Source organism: Sparus aurata, chromosome 21 (genome assembly GCF_900880675.1).
Source record: "Sparus aurata chromosome 21, fSpaAur1.1, whole genome shotgun sequence".
In the NCBI taxonomy this organism is placed as follows: Eukaryota; Metazoa; Chordata; class Actinopteri; order Spariformes; family Sparidae; genus Sparus; species Sparus aurata.
In genome coordinates, this window is record NC_044207.1 from 10,571,909 (window position 1) to 10,588,491 (window position 16,583).

The window sequence follows — 16,583 nt, forward strand, 5'->3', positions numbered from 1 at the left end:
TCAACATTACATTAGGCAGCAGTTCTAGGGAGGCTCCGCAAGAAAGTTGAACTGTCCTCAACCCTCAGCGATGTGGAGTCTAATGTGCACTTACTCACCAGTATCTCTCCTGAGCACGCCTGTCTGCTGGGATCTACTGCGAAGCGCAGGAGCTGGTCTGGATTTGTGTTTGCTTTTGCAATAAGTGTCAGGTTGAGTTGACTGCCTGGTGTGTGCATATAATATTTCTGTGAGCTTGTATTTTGGCTCATTTCTTTATTCATATTTAAAGCTGCTTGGATAGTATGAGGGAAACAATTACTTCCTGCATTCTTCACAGCTGTCTGCCTTCCCTCTGTAGTGCCACTGAACCAGCAGACACTATGCACCCGCTAACGGCACAGTTTTCACACAGTTTACTTCTACTGACAACATCTCTTCCTGATTTTTTGTGCTAATTTTGCTAAAAGTCTCCTTTGCCATCCTGCTCAGTCTTAAAAGACTCCCTACACTTTGACTTCAGTCTTGTCCTCTGTTACCTTTTCTGTTGCTGAAGATGAGTGAGTTGTTTCTTCTCCATTACTGCTGGCTGTTCTCTGTAAATGTGTGTGTGTGGCATCACAGGAAAGTCACTCAGTCACTTAGCTATTTCCCTGGTGAGCCACTGTGACCCATCTGAACTGGCAGGCAGTGTGTGTGTGTGTGTGTGTGTGTGTGTGTGTGTGTGTGTGTGTGTGTGTGTGTGTGTGTGTGTGTGTGTGTGTGTGTGTGTGTGTGTGTGTGTGTGTGCACGTGTCTACCTGTGCGTTCTAATGACCTTGCTGCAGCAGCTGCAGTGGACTTCAGCTGTGTGAGCAGAGCGGACAGTTTTGGACTGCCCTCTCACTTTACATATATGAATATCTATGAGAAAGCTGAGAGGATGTTGAGACACAGACAGTGACTGATGTGCTCAGACGTAATTTTGTGCAGATAAACTATAAACAACCCTGTTTTTTCATGCTTACGCACAGCATGGAAGTCTTTCTTTTCATCTCATTTATCCTCTTTATACCTTTCTAATTTATTGAGCTTTATACTTTCTTTCTCTCACACACACACTTGCATGCACCACACACTCATCAGCTCTATGTTTATGTGAGCAGGGTGACCAGTCTTCTCCTGCCTCTACATTTTGAGCCACTGGTTGCCGTGGGCAACAATCTCCCATCACCGAAGCCGCCAGAAAAGTAAAGTGGGTTACGCTGCCAGCTTCTGACTACCGTGATGTTAGTCATAGAGGAGGTTCTCTATTTCAAGGAATTTTAAAAAAAGGAACAGGCAATTTATGAAATGAGAGTAAATCTCTCAGGTTATTAAGAATATTAATGGAGTTTTTAGTAGTTGTCATTATATTATATTTTCAGTTTAATAATGTATCATTCATTATGGCAAGCAAACAGAAGTTGCGTTTGCTTTGATAACAAGAAGAATCAAAGAAGCCTGTCTGGGAAAATTTTGAGAAATGACCACAGTTAAGTACAGGATTAGCAAAGTTGCTATTGTCCTTTAACTTCAGAAAGTTCACATACGTTAAGAGTGAACAGCACAGCCATAAATTGTGTTTACAACTCCAACAATGGGTTATTGGCCGTGCCTTGTGGATTTGGATTATTTTGTGAAGGATTTAGTATTTGTATCCTTATTCTAGGACAGACTGGTTTGAAAAGGGTCTGATCACATTACTTACAGGATGTGTTAAGCTATCATCTATTCAAATTATGTTAATATGAAGAAAAAAAAACATTCCATAAAATAAAAAATAAAAAAACATTCCATAAAATAAAATAAAAACTCTACCTCATTTATTAATGCCAAAAGTGTTTTTCGAAATAAGGGTCTACTTCATGCTAGGGGCTCTGTGGTGCTTTTAGCTAAATGCTAGCAATAAAACCTTGACTCAGTGATGTTTAGCCAGAATAATGTTTTGCATGTTCCCTTTCCAAGTTAAGCATGTTAGCTTGCTAAAATGTGCTTATTATCATCAAATACAAAGTACAGTTGATGGTGATGGGAATGTTATTAGTTTTGCAGGTCATAAACCAAAGTATTTGACAAAAAGCACTAGAGATACAGTTATAACAATTTGTGCGCTGTTTCACTGTGAACAACCAGTGTCAACCTAATGTTTGTGTCAAATTCAATAGATAACTCAAGTCAGGATTCATCCTCTGTGAACCATAAATATATGTGCAACATTTTAATGAATTCCATCCATTAGTCTTTGACTTATTTCACCAAACCTCAAAGCGTGACTAAAAACCTTTAACTTGAGCACAGTGTGCATCAAGTATGTCTAATTTCTATGTGTGTACATACATTATACATTACATACCGCACATGCAACATATCCATATATAAAAATACATATCCATTTGGTGTTCAGTATGTTATTTCCCTGCTTTTCTTGAAGCAGCCACACCAAATTATGTAAAAAGATGGATCATAAATCTAAAAGTTAAAACCACTGAGTTAAACTTTGGGTCCCTCTGTGATTCATTTATCATTTTAAACCCACTGACTTGTACAACATTAATTGCGGGCAGTCTATGGGCACAGAAGTTGCTCAAAAGTTTAGAAATGTGTTTCCCCAGTGCCCCCATAGAAAACAAAGTCTGTACATGAGCGTCCTGGTTACACCAAGCCACTCATGTACATTACTTGTGGTATGCCCCCTGTGTAATAATGTACATGCCTATTGAATCTCCTTAATTATTTAGCTCCAAATAACTTTGGAGTGAGGGTAGAGGCATAACAGGGACAGTGGCTATAAAACACATCAGAGTCAGATGGAAGCTGTTTAATATTAATGAATATAAACCCCTCTCCCTGAACTGAATCCACAACACTTGTTTCTGGTTTCAGATGCGTTCCCCGTCCTTCTGTGGCAGTCATGACAGTACCCATGAATTAAATCAGCACTAATGGAGAAAATAGATATTGCATTTAACATCTGGTATAATTGCATAGGATAGTAATTGGGACACTATCTCGCATGTGATGTGTGTTCACCCAGTTAAACTCACCATGTGGGAATGCATATAATTTTCCACTCTGCTGTGATATTTGATTTCTCTCTTTTTCAAAGCTGTTTTTGATTTGATTTGATTACTTCTAGTGTCTGAGCTTCATACAGCAAACCGAGAACTACTACTGAGCTTTTCATCATTTTTTCAACTAATGGTGAAATGTTGATGCTTAGAATTTATAATCAGAACATTTTGAAAGGAGTTATGAGGATGAATTGAGCTGTCTCACAGTCTGGTTAAAGAGGTTACTCTGTAGTCACGTGATACAGCAGCAGATACGTCTGTATGGCTTTGATGCTGAGTTATATTTCGCTATTACTAATTTTGCAAAACGGAATTAACATAATTTTTTTATTATAGAAATAACTGGGGGCCCATATTTAGCCTTATGACAGGCCAAATTAGGACCGCAGGCCTCATTTTGGACACTAGACAGATCAATAATGTCATAATTACACGAGGCGGTTGTGTTCATACCAAATTTTTCCACGGGGCCGCAGTAATCAAAAGGAAATGAAGGGTCCTTGTAGCAGCTTTAAATAGTATTCAACCTTTTGATTTACAAATGAGTATCAGTTCAAAATTACCGTGTATGCACATCAAATCTGGACTCTAACACCAGACCAACTTCAATGTGACCATCTGGGTAACCTGAGATTTCTCCTGCAGGACGCTGACAATATACTACCACTTTCAAAAAGTGCTGATTCTGTGTAAAATGCTTTAAAGCAGCGACCCATTCCTATAACCAGCTTTAACTGCCAAAGGCAGCGGTGTTGAAGCTGAACTCCCTGTGGATTGTGTAAATATCAAATTCAGCTTCTTCCTGTGCTGGCCCCTGTGCCGCTATGGGCTCACAGTGGGAGCTCTGACTCTCTTCACAGCCTGAGTGCTTTTGGCCAGACATGAGTATAGATGGAGAAAGCTGGAAAAGGTAGCAAGACAGATTTACATAAGCCTTGAGGTTGGCTTTGTGAAGAGGAGAGGTGTTGTACAGTACAAACTTCTCATTTTGGCATGGAAACATATCGATGCAGTCAGAATCAAGGTCAATACTGCAAAACCAAAACACATTAAGTAGGCGTTTGTATTGAAACAAAAGTGAGTCAAGACAACAATCTGCAAAAATAATAACTTGGATGAAAGAGATGGTATGCCTTAGTTTGCAGCAACTACAGAAATGAGGTAAAGAAACTACTGTGAAGGCACTCTGGCTAGCTAAGCTGGCGGGTGTGACCGCTAGCCCTATAGCCAATGCTAATTTACCCAGTTTTCCCACCTGTTTCCTATAAATAGATTTTGGCGATTCAGCATCCTAGCAACTGAGTTTGTCATAGCCGATAAATAAAGCAGTACCGAATCATTACAATGTGAAAAAGTAACACCAGATAAACTAGCGCGCTAACTGCTAACTAGCCCTTGTGAGCAGAATAGGAAAACTGTCATCTATGCCAGGTTAAGCCTCTGTATGTATTGAATTTAGATGATTTGGTGGGTTTAAGCTACATATAATAGATGTACTAAACATTGAAAAATCTTCAGGTTCATGTGTAATAATTTGAATTAGTTCATGGACAACAAAAGCTGGAGGGATGTCTGGTTCGTAGGTGTTGTTCCTCCTGTGCCATTTGTCTCAACTTCACTTACAATGCAGTTACCGTCTGTACTTGTGAGCAAAAGTATTCTACAATGCTGCAAAATGTATTTGAAAAATATTTTTCAAATTGCTTTATGTCCAGGTGCTATATCTAAATTGCAGGAGCTGCAATTTTTTGATAAAGGTAAAATATGTGTTCAAACGTCATGGTAATGAAGTACTGTAGCGCTGCAGAGATGTGCAGAGATGTGTTTGCCCACAAATCTTGTTCTCCAGATGTAAGAAAACATGTTGACTCTACCAAATGTCACATCATCATGGTTGGAATTATTATTTTATTTCAGTTTACCAATTACCATACCTACAGGAGTCATACCGAGGTTGTAATACATGTAAAAATAATCACAAAATGATTTGTTTATTACCATATTGTAAGGACTTTACTGGAACCGACCTAGTGTAGGGATAACCAAGTGTCCTTGTTGGTTATATACAAGAGAAAGATGAGCCAGGGAGCCGACAAGAAATAACAAACACACTAGCCAGACAGGGATCCTTTGAGAGAGGAGGAAGTACCATGATAGGGGTCCGTCAGAGAGAGATGAGAAGGACCGCCTGATGGCAGAGAGAGCTCTATTATCTTTTGCTCCACAGGAGAGGAAACCTCTCACCATCTCCTTGTGATAACCACCATCATCCCCTCTCCTCTTGTCCAGCACCTCCCGTCCGTCTCTTCCCCAGTTATAATGCCAATATTTGACCTACCTGAGAAACTCCCAGCTTTCTATCCCAGCTTTTTTAAGCCAGTACATTTTTCACTTTTGGACTTACTGTCTCCCATCTACCTGCAGCTGCAGCCAATGTTAAAGAGTCATCTTTGATTTTACTGCGAGCAAAAACTGAACGTCTGGTGTGCGTTTTTCATATCTGTGAAAATGCTTGTTACATCTCAGTTGATTTTAAAGCACAGGCCTCTAAAAACCTACATTAAATTCCACTTTTCAGCAATAAAGGGAGAGTTAACAGCTTATTGACCAAACAAAACTGAAAATGAATGTTATACTCCCCTGCTTACAGTTGTGGAGTAGGACAGAAGATTCAGGCCCTCACACGCTGTATTTCTGAATATTCTTCCTTTCTGCTGCTCCTCTAGATGCCAAAGCCTGCCCAACCGGTGAGTTCATGTGTGCCAACCGTAAATGCTTGGCCTCTGTGTACGTGTGTGACGGTGACGACGACTGCGGAGACGGCAGCGATGAGCTCAAATGCACCTCTCCTCTGACCTGCGGGCCCAACCACCTCCGCTGCAACACCTCAGAGTGTGTGCCGCTCATGTGGAGCTGCGACGGAGACCCGGACTGTTCCGACAGTTCAGACGAAGGGCCCGAGCGCTGTGGGGGTGACGGGGTCCCGTACCTGCTTAACCGCCGGGCAAACTGCACTGCTGGGGAGTTCCGCTGTGCCAATGGGGAGTGTGTGCGGCTGACGTGGAAGTGTGATGGAGATCCAGACTGCAAGGACAAATCTGATGAGTCTGACTGCCGTGAGTTTCTCTTTCTGTCGCCTTTTCTTTTAATGTCCCTGCCTGCTGCTTCCTGTTGTACCTCATTATACGCCTATGTGCACCCGTGTTTCTGGGTATTTTTGTCTTACAGGAGCTTATACATACTCTGTGGTAGCAAAGCAATCTCTCTATTCATCGTTGAAAAGGCTGTCCTCTCCGCTTACATTGATGCAGGACAATGATGCTCTGTCTGAAAGGGTTTCTGTACATGTGGAATATGTAAATGTGTTGAAGGACAATAGAGAATGACACAAATGGAGCTGTGGTTCTCTTAGTGATGAGGCTGTAGTTGTGTCTCAGTTCCATTTTTCTGAGTGTGCTGTTGATGTACACTATTGTCCCACTACGCACAAAGAAAATGGAGGAGCCGCTAATTTTGTAAAACAAACGAGGGACCATCTCAATGAGATCATACAAGCCGCAACGCCTAGCAACATGTTGACATTCTGATCCACTTATCTTCGAACTTGAGCTTGTTTTGATGTCAACTACACACCTGTGAAGTTTCCTTACTGCAACTCATAGAGGTCTAATGCTATCAGACTAACAAAATCAGTCCACAAAATCAGCAATAGGTGTCTCCTAGACCACATTTTACCATGATTACACACAAACAAGGGAAGCTGATAAATATTTATGATACTGAAATTTGAATCATTATGGATCCTACTGCTTTTCTTGCCAAGACCCGCCCTGCTCTGCCTCTGATTGGCTGGTACTTGCTGCTTTGACTCATCCTGCCTCTGACTGGCTTATGACGTAGTTAAACATGCAAAATCATCAATCATGATTTTCTGCAAGTAAGATACTTCTAACTTTAAAGAAGAAGTATGCTATGACTAATGGTATATAGTACATTAGCTTTACAATCAGTATGTAGGATGATATTGATGGACATTGGTTTGCAATAACAGTTTTGTTGACATTTCTATGGCTTTTCAGCTTATTGAAGGTCACATTAGGCTTTGGTTAGTGTTTCTTTATTTGATTCTGCATACTACCTCTATTAATATTTGATTAGTAGCGTCTAATGATTTATTATACTTCAGACCAGTCAAATTCCAACACATTCATAGGTAATCCCACTGACAGTCTTTTTTTTTTTTTTTTTACATCATCACAGTGTGGACGCTGTGTTAAGATATCTATTTGCTTTGAGACTGGAGGAGAATGGGAAAAAAACCTCAACAAATAACATTTTCTTCCTCTTCTGAGGTGTTACTTTATCATTTAGCACATTTCCACTCTGCAGGGAGTTGGCGTCTGTTTGTTTTTTCTAAATGTGTCTGATAAAGAATGTGTTTCTGTTGATAAACACCTTGTGAAGATGGGGCCTTCTGATAAAACGGGTTTTCCTATTTGTTGGTCATTGATGGGGGAGCCCTGAAGCTCTTGTCTAACTAAGCCAGAGTGCGAAGCCCAGATAGTCCCACTATTCATTATCAAGATGTGCTGTGCACACATCAAACCCTCCTCTCACTCTCTGTGGTGCCATATAAGCAGCACTTACAAGAGATTGATGTTAGCCAACTGGATCCCTGCATTAAGAGAGAGGCCTGGAGACGGCTAAAGGCAGCGGCTTGTGTTTGTCCAGAAGTGACTGTGCAACCCATTGATGCTCCGGATCACTACTTCTGCTCCATTCACATCCTGTAATGTGCATATGGGGATTGCTTTGCCATATAATTTAATATTCCTCTATCTCTTTAGCTGAAGACATTCTCTTTATCAATATATCCTTATGAATATACAGTGTGTGTGCATGTGTCTGTATGCAGCACTACGTTATTATCCAATGACATCTCAAGATCGATCTCCCAGATACAGAGAAACAATGTAAGAAGAGTCTGTTCCTCTGTTTGTATGTGCATATCTGTGTGCATGTATGTCCAGGCTACAGCGGCTCCGTCTCCATTACATTCACTCTGTTCAGCTCATCGTGTGATAACACTAAATCATATCCCCTCAGACATATATATTGCTTTTTAGTGTGGTTTAGAGAGGAGTTATATGAGCATACTAGGCCCCGTTGATGAAAAGCTTGTCTGTGCTCAGGATATTAATGAAATTTGGTGTGGCCTCATGCAGCCTCCATCTTTACGTTACTATATTGAAAATCATTCATCACACGCCCTCAGGTTGACTGTCTCTGTCCTAGGCAGCACCTAACACAGGCTGTGAGAGGATATAGACTGCAAAGCATTTTTTGAAATGTTCGAGTTGGGCTGGGTTTAAAAAGAGTCTTCTTTTAAGTGAACCAATATCAAGTCATATAATCTAAAAATTAATCTTTTTATATATTCTGATAATACAGCATTTTTGATAATGAGATTACATAAATGATAAGTAAACATGAATGTTTTTTAATAGTGCACAGATTGGAAAGTTCGTAGAACAATATACTGCATTGGTTCTCTCAGAATCTCCCTCATACCCATGAAAAAATGATTTGGTAATGTAAACATACTTAACCAAAGCGAATCAAATTGAATCAGGAACTGAATCAAATCTGGAACTTGTGAATAGGAATTCTATCAATTCAAGCAATCAGTGGTCATACCCTGCTCTACTTTGGGTAATGTCTTGCCTTTATAAGGCAGAGGAAAGAGACTCTGATGGAGTGGAAAGGTCTCGTGTTGGTTCTGACTCCAGGATGTTGTGTTCCTCTTGAAGGGATTAAAGGGGATTTACAAGTCCAATTTCACATGTGTGTTAAAGTGCGTGTTTGTGTGCCTCTTACAGCCCTGTTGACATGTCGCCCCGATGAGTTCCAGTGTGGTGACGGTTCTTGCATCCACGGCACCAAGCAGTGTAACAAGGTCCACGACTGTCCTGACCACAGCGATGAATCTGGCTGTGTCAACGGTGGGTACACCTGTCATCGCTGTCTGTGTGTGGAGCTGCCAGAATTTCTCCTCCTCTCTGCCTCTTCACCTGATTTCTTCTGTTATGCAAGTGTCTGTTTGAATCTGTCTCCCTATTTGTCAGTCTGTCTGCTCCATATATTTGATTCAGTGTGTCTGCCATCTGCACGTCTGCCTTTGTGAACTACCACTACTTAAAGAAGAGAGAGTTATAATGGCCGGTGACAAGTTTGTGATGATCTGTGGGATTTTTACAACATGGTTGCCCCAGCAATTGCAGAAATAAAGTGAATTTAAGATAAAGGTAACATTGCTGATATTAGAGTTTACTATAACCCCTTTTGTAAGTATTTGTCCGCCTTGTGTTTGTTCGTGCTTTTAAGTGTTATTCAGCTTGTGGTTGTGGAGAATTGATGAAGTGCAAATATAATGTCTTAAAGTTGCAATCCAGCATGTTTTGCCAAGTGAATGCTTTTTAGGTGAAGCTGGACGTTAAGGAAGTGTTCATTGCATCAGTAGGTAAACTTGTATGACATGCTGGACCATACTGTAGATTATTGTGAAATGAATTGCTATAATGACCACTGCTGTTCTGTTGTTTGGATTCAGCACGGTGCTTTGTGTGAGCTGATTGCATTCTCTCTCTCTCTCTCTCTCTATGATGCATAATTTACCGGGGTGCTGCAAAATTATTTTGCAGGAAATTAAGCCCTGGCACTGTGAAACTGGACCAAATAGTTCAGTTTTCATTTCACAAGGCTTTTTATGTTGGCTAATATGAATATCTGAGCGGGAAGTATTTTTTTGCTGTCACTTTACTCATGCGAGCCTTCAATAATTTGCCGAACCACTGGAGATTTTAAATTTGACAGCAACACCCTTTGAGATGCACGAGGTTGTGAATCAGTGTGCAGTAGCTTGTGCAAATGTATTTTCATGAAGTTTATAGTGAAGATGCTTGATTGTACCTTCTGATTTTCTGTTGCAGCCACCAAATGTGAGGGACCCCTGAAGTTTCTGTGTAAGAACGGAGAGTGCATCGATAGCTCCAAGGTGTGTGACTCTGTCAAGGACTGCAAGGACAGATCAGATGAGCCTAAGAAAGAGTGCGGTAAGAGGACTTTGTTGTGACCTTGTCTTAGCTGACTTTTCACCTGGTGTGCCTCCAGGTAAAAGCTTTTTTTAAATTTCCAAATGGTATAATATAATAGAAACTGTGTGTGTCAGCAGATCTTTTGTCTCAGCCCTGTGCAAAGAGGCAGCATGTACATATGTATTGTAAATGGTTTCAAGCAGTTAATGTAGCAGCGTAATCATGTTTGCCATGACAAAATGCAACTACCTCCCTCCTATTACCTTGCATTTCAAAGGCTTTCGGAGGCTCACTCAAATTAGCTGCAGCCTCTGCTGATCAGAGCAAGAGCCTGCATGTACTAATTACCATCAAACGGTAGAAAAATCCTTCTCCTGCTCTGCGATAATCTCTCCCTTCTCCCTCTCTCTTCCAATCTGTGTATACTGTTACCTCTCAACCTATTTTACTGACCGCAAGTAAACATAAGTGATGTCTCTGTTAAGGAAACAAATCATTGTGAGTTTGTTGCTCTGTGTGGACCTGTTCTTATTCATGAAAATGTAGCCTAAAGTAAATTCCACGCTGTTGTTGAACCGTGTGGAGTACAGGCAATGTATTAGGCTCTTTTGAAAGTTTATAAGCTTAATTTTCTTCCCAAGTTTCTTACTATAAAACTCTATAGAAGTTTGAACACACTGACTTCTTTATTTATTTTCACCCCTACATTTTCTTAATGCCATAACAAGCTTGCAGATGACCTGTTACTGCTCCCACGAGCTGGAAAACACAAAGGGTCCACATCATATAGTCAAATTTGATAACAACATCTGTCTGAGAGCAACAGCAACAAAACTTAATTATAGATCTTTATTTCCTAATTTACACTACCTTTGTGCATATAAAATAGTCAAAAACAAGTGATTATATTGAGAGACAACCCATAATTTCCAAGGCTATGGCTCTAAAAAGTATAATAGACTATAGATCTCTAGATTTGAAATCTTACTGGCAAAATGATGCATCAGTCATACAGAGGCCGACGTGTAAGTGACTCGAGAGAGGAATAAGATGAGAGAGTGGGTCACTTGTCTATAGATCACTCGCTGGCTGGTTTAGGCTCCAGGGCAAGCTCAGAAGCTCCTGTTTGCTCAAATGAGCTGCAATCTCAGGATCTCCATGGTAGAGGGCTAATGGGCTCTGCTGTGAAATGAGTTTTGTGACTGACAAAAACATGAAAAAGTATCTGCGATCACAGTTTTCACCATTTTGTCACCATTTAATCATGGAATACCGTGTTTTGGACTAAATACGTTGCTGAAATAGATCTATTGGACATTTAGGAATATGATATAGAGGCATTGCAGAAACACCCAGACACTATATTAGTGAGTAGGCAAAACTTGGCTCGTGCTAGTTTGTTAGCTTCTGTGTGTGTTTGTTGATTGCACCTTGCTGACATGGTTTTGTCTTGAAATGGTTTGCATGGTTAGAATTTAAGATTTGTAACCATGCCTACTTAGTAAGTTGTGTTGGTAAAGTTTGCCGAACCAGCCGGACTGTTCACAGGTTTTGAAGAGCTTGGTAAGACAGTTTCTGACATGAGAGAATGAGAAGTGGACAGAAGCTCTCACCGTATGACATTACCTCAGAGAATCATACATTTGAGAGGGGAAAAAGTGACAGCTGACAGAGTAGACTGACCTCTGCCAGGGACAGAAATTGCAAGATGGAAACAGGTATCCCAGAGAGTAATTCTCCTCCACTTCCATCTATGTCCTCATGTCTCTCTCCCTCTCTCCTTCAACTCAGGTCTTGTTCTCAGCTCATTAAAAGCGTGTCCACACACACCTAGCTCATCGCTCTGCTCAGTCAGCCGTTTACTCGCAAGATGTTCCCCAACCAAAATGCACACACACAAAAAAGATACACACACGGACACAGAAAATACTCCCCACTGCTCTGAAACTGTGTACACGTAGATGTTTGATGTGATTGCATTTGCAGCACCAGCCGTACATCAGGGGAAAATAAAGACAACGCATCTCTCTCTGCGCACAAGCTAATGTTTTTCTGCGTTTCCCATTTCATTAGAAATAACGGCATATTACCACAGTACTGACTCATTACTTGGCACACCATGTATTTCTTTACACAGCACCATCACTCCCAGCTTGACTGAGAGGAACGGCTGAAAATAGGAAGTACATAATGGGTTACCATGGTGAGAGAGAGAGAGAAAGACGGATGGAGGTGGGGTGGAGGAGGAGTGACGTCATATATGCTTGCCCATGGGAAGGCAGAAGTGACCTCTAAATCATGGCTGTCCTTGGAAGCGACTTGGAAAAAACTGTTGTCACACATGGCCTCTCCTGGGGTGGCTTTTCAAAGAAACAGAAATCAGGCAGTCCCTTCAAATACAGCTACATCTTGGTCTTCCTAGCGTCTGCAGTTAATTCTGAACTGACAAGACAGGAGTTAGTGGGAGTTACTGTGAGTGGCAGGTTGCTGTCACCCTTCCAGCTGAATTAGAGACAGGAATTTAATGCTGGCGGTTGAAGCGCTCAAAGCCTGCTGGCACTGACACAAAGCAAAGAGAAACAATTTCTCACAAAAGTTACCTTCAGTCAATCTTTGGAAGGTCAACTTCCTCTGTCTTTTTTTGAATATATTTTTTTTACAATGAATAAAGAATAATTGTGTGAAGTTGTGCAAATGACTTTCCTCATAGCTCCAGGGATGAGATCATTCATACTGGGTCATCTCGAATCCCTGCAGTCAATGTAGTGCTATATAGTAAACAAACATGCTTCACACAACTGAGTTTCATCATTTTAAAGCAGAGCATGAGAAATGGCATCAGTTTTACTTCCCTGCGATTATAGTATAACAAAGTAATCACAGAGTTTCTCTCGCATAAATACTGTTTTGCCCATGTAGTGTGTTACAACTAGTGATGTCCCGATTAGGTTTTAGTCCGAGTCATTTCATTTTGAGTTTCTGCTGACACAGAGTCCCGATCTGATACTTCTATAATACATAAAAAAAAGCAGCAAAGAAACAGATCCAGGATGCCCTTATTTTTATTTTATTCACCTTATTTTATCATTTAACACTCATCACAGGTGCGATTGGCAAATGACAAAAAAGCAGGAACATATACGGCTCCACTATGTCTCTCTTTACATTTGTTTTGTCCCGTTGTTTGCTTCTGCTAAGAAAGAAATAGTTTGCCCCACACGTCCAACCGCTTGGAGAACTTTTTTACCATTATTTTCTATATTATTATAGATTTTTTATGGAAACAGAATCTGTTTTAGAAGTCAGTGGGCCACATGAAATAGAAGCTATTGAAAAAAAAATCATAATTTCTGCATATTAATATTCATATAAAATAGAGGAAGCACTAAATACAATAAAAAGAGCTGTGTCTCATTCATCCAGTTTACTAATGGAATCTGCTGCTGGTTTTGAGTCACTGGGTCACGTGACATGGAAGATATTGAAAATGACGGTCCCTAAATCAGTTTCCAGTGATTCAGCGCCCGGCTCCTGAGGTGAGCTGACCGTCCTCCTGCTGCTAACACTGGGCAGTCCTCAGTAAAGTCGCGGCTGGACCTGAGTGAATATCCGCCGAATATCCGACCTAAAACCAACTTCACCCAGGTACGATGAGTCACCTGTTGCAGCCTTTGAATAGGATGACGAGGATTTCAGTCACTCAACTTAAACAGTGACTTGTAGAAATTATACAAATAGCAGTAATGACAATAATAATCGATTTTAAGATAACTTAGGGTGTAGTGCTTTCACTGTCTGCAACTTAAATTCGCCATTCGCCCATGATATTAAACCTACAAAAATCATGTTTTGTTTTTTTTTTTCGTTTTTTTTTTTTGCGGCAGTGCTGAAAATCCAGCAGCAGAATGCATATAGGGGAAACACTGACACATCAGATAACCTTCCGCAACGATTGCAGGCTCTTTGGTGGAGCTCTGCTTTGAATGAAGTTCCATTGTGACAAATGAATGGACTACTTGGGGAGTGACACGAAGACATGAATCAGAGGCACAAAAAACGCTGACAGCGGTGGTCGGTCGTTATATTTACCAATACCCGACCCGTGCCTTGCGCACACACATTTTTCCCATTTGTTTTGAAATATTATAGATCTGAAAAAAAATACTGAGAATAAATATATATATATCCTATCCCTGATCGGGATGTAACGTCCGATTCCGATCGAGTCAGGTCAAGGTCAGTTTGTTGATTTGGTTTATTAAGTCATGAAAATGAAGAGAGTTTTATTTAATTAGTTTGTTTGGAAATTAAAAATCAGTAAAATGAAAATCTTTCTCTACTTATATTTTACATTTTCCCCCAAAACTATATTGCACCTTTGACGTAAGTTTTTATGAGGACTCATTTGCTTTCTTGCAAAGAGCTGGATGACAAGACACAACTCTCATGTCTGAACGTTGCATATGAAACTGCTAAGCTTAATGCAAAGACCGGAAACAGAAGGAAACTGCTATTCTGGTTCAGTCTAAAGTTAACTAAATCTGCCTACATGTCTCTAAAGGTCATTAATGTTATATTTAGTTTGTTCAATCAACCCAAAAATAAATGTGTAAAAACAACAAGTTGCTGTGTTTCTATGTGGGTATTCTTCCAGCAGTCGTTGCCATGAGGTTACCAGGCAACCGGCTGAACTCGTATAATACATATAAACATATAATGGAGGAAAAATACTGTAAGTACGAACCATCCCAGGGTGAAGTCCATACGAAAAAGGGGATGTGAAGCTAGTGGAACTGCAAACAGTAAAACCGTCTTTTTTCTTCCTTTGTGAACACAAAACATTCCCCCCAAAAAAGTGTGTATATGAAAATATATTCACTTCATGAAAAGATGACAGTACTACTTTTATGAGGTCGGGTCATATTATGCTTTTTGGATAATGCACATGGGCATTTCTCACCCGATTGAACGGAGGCGAGATGTCTCGCTCCATGGCTAAAATGGAGTGTTCAAGACACGGTGTGTGATGGATGCTGAAGCAATGCACCATATGAGAAAAATTTGTTTTTTTAAATTAAAGTATGTAAGCCTATGCTACTAAGACCCCCAAATAAAAGTATGAACCTGAAAATTAGGATGATATGACCTCTTTGAGAAATATAACACTTGTTTCTTTTCTAAATAAAACTCTGCTAAATCCACATAAGACTTTATGATAATGTATAATTTAGATGTACTCTACACAACAATCAGGAACATTTAGTGATTAAAACAAGCCAAATTCATAATATCGGTACCAGCTAGTCAGTTATTATTCATACTCTGTTCAGTCACTAAAGAAATCAGAAATGTGGTACTTTACGCACTGTGGAGAAGAAAGGCCTACTGTGATTCAAGTTGGAGCTTTGTGTGAAAATTTGAAAACTGAAGTGATTATATATAAAGGTTTTTTTTCTTTTCAGTTTGTTCTTTATATCTTTAACAAATGAAACTTCACTCTAAAACAACAGCCAGTCTTGGTGGTAGTTTACTGATGATATGCCAAACGTTAACTCACACAGACAGCCAGTATCCCTGCCTTCAATGACTGATGATATAAAGCTGCCTGGCTATTGACAAATGCGTTTCACTAGATTGGGTTGGATGCTGTTGACAGAATTAAGCGCACTCATACTGAGGAGTTGCAGTTAAACCACTTTTCTCTTTATCACCTCTTTCCAGTTGTTTGTTGAACAGTCACGCTCAATTGTTTGTGTGGAAAGCAAAAACTGTCGAGTGAAATGTTGGAGGGAGATTTTTTTTTTTCTTGATGATCTTAGCTTTCACTCAGTTGGCTTACCCTCTGTAATTTATTTAAACAATCTGGTTTATTTTTTATTTTTTTGTACAAAACGAACATGGAAAGGGAAGTGCCCTGAAGGGTTGATTTAAAAAAAAAAGTGAAACCTCTTGCATGTGCAGTTGTGAGATGATACTGTATTCTCAGAAATATCAATTTGTGGTTTAAAAAAACTGACCCTAAAATTTCAGCCGGTGGCTTTTGAGCCCTTTCTGATATGATATCTTTGATTGAGAAAGCCATTTAGTGCAGCACAATCAAATCTGACTGCCTTTATTGTGTGCCAACCTTGTGCCAGCTGCTTTGACCTAGATTTAAATGAGAGTGGTTGTGTTTTTACATCTTGTGTTTTTCTTTTATTTTTTTTATTCTCCGGATGTTTTTACATCACTCTGCTTCTATTTAAGGGTTGTGTCTGTTTAATTTAGATGTCCTCAGCCACTCCTGTCACAGATCCTTATGGGGGCATCTCACAGTCCCAGTCCACAGCATTAATCCCCTTTACACGCATATTTCATATCCCTGCCGATGGACCTGATTCTCGGTTTAAGGGCTTACCTTGTGTGATGTGGTGTCTCT

At 40.1% G+C, this 16,583-nt stretch overlaps 1 protein-coding gene across 3 annotated transcripts in view; it reads left to right on the forward strand.

Moving 5' to 3' along the window:
- LOC115572764 (low-density lipoprotein receptor-related protein 8) overlaps nt 1-16,583 on the forward strand; it is a 93,389-nt gene that overhangs the window by 50,295 nt on the left and 26,511 nt on the right. For all 3 annotated transcript variants that reach the window (XM_030403196.1, XM_030403199.1, XM_030403197.1), the window contains exons 5-7: nt 5,798-6,187; nt 8,951-9,073; nt 10,061-10,183. In XM_030403196.1, coding sequence (XP_030259056.1) covers nt 5,798-6,187; nt 8,951-9,073; nt 10,061-10,183 — 636 coding nt within the window. The remainder of the gene's footprint in view (nt 1-5,797; nt 6,188-8,950; nt 9,074-10,060; nt 10,184-16,583) is intronic.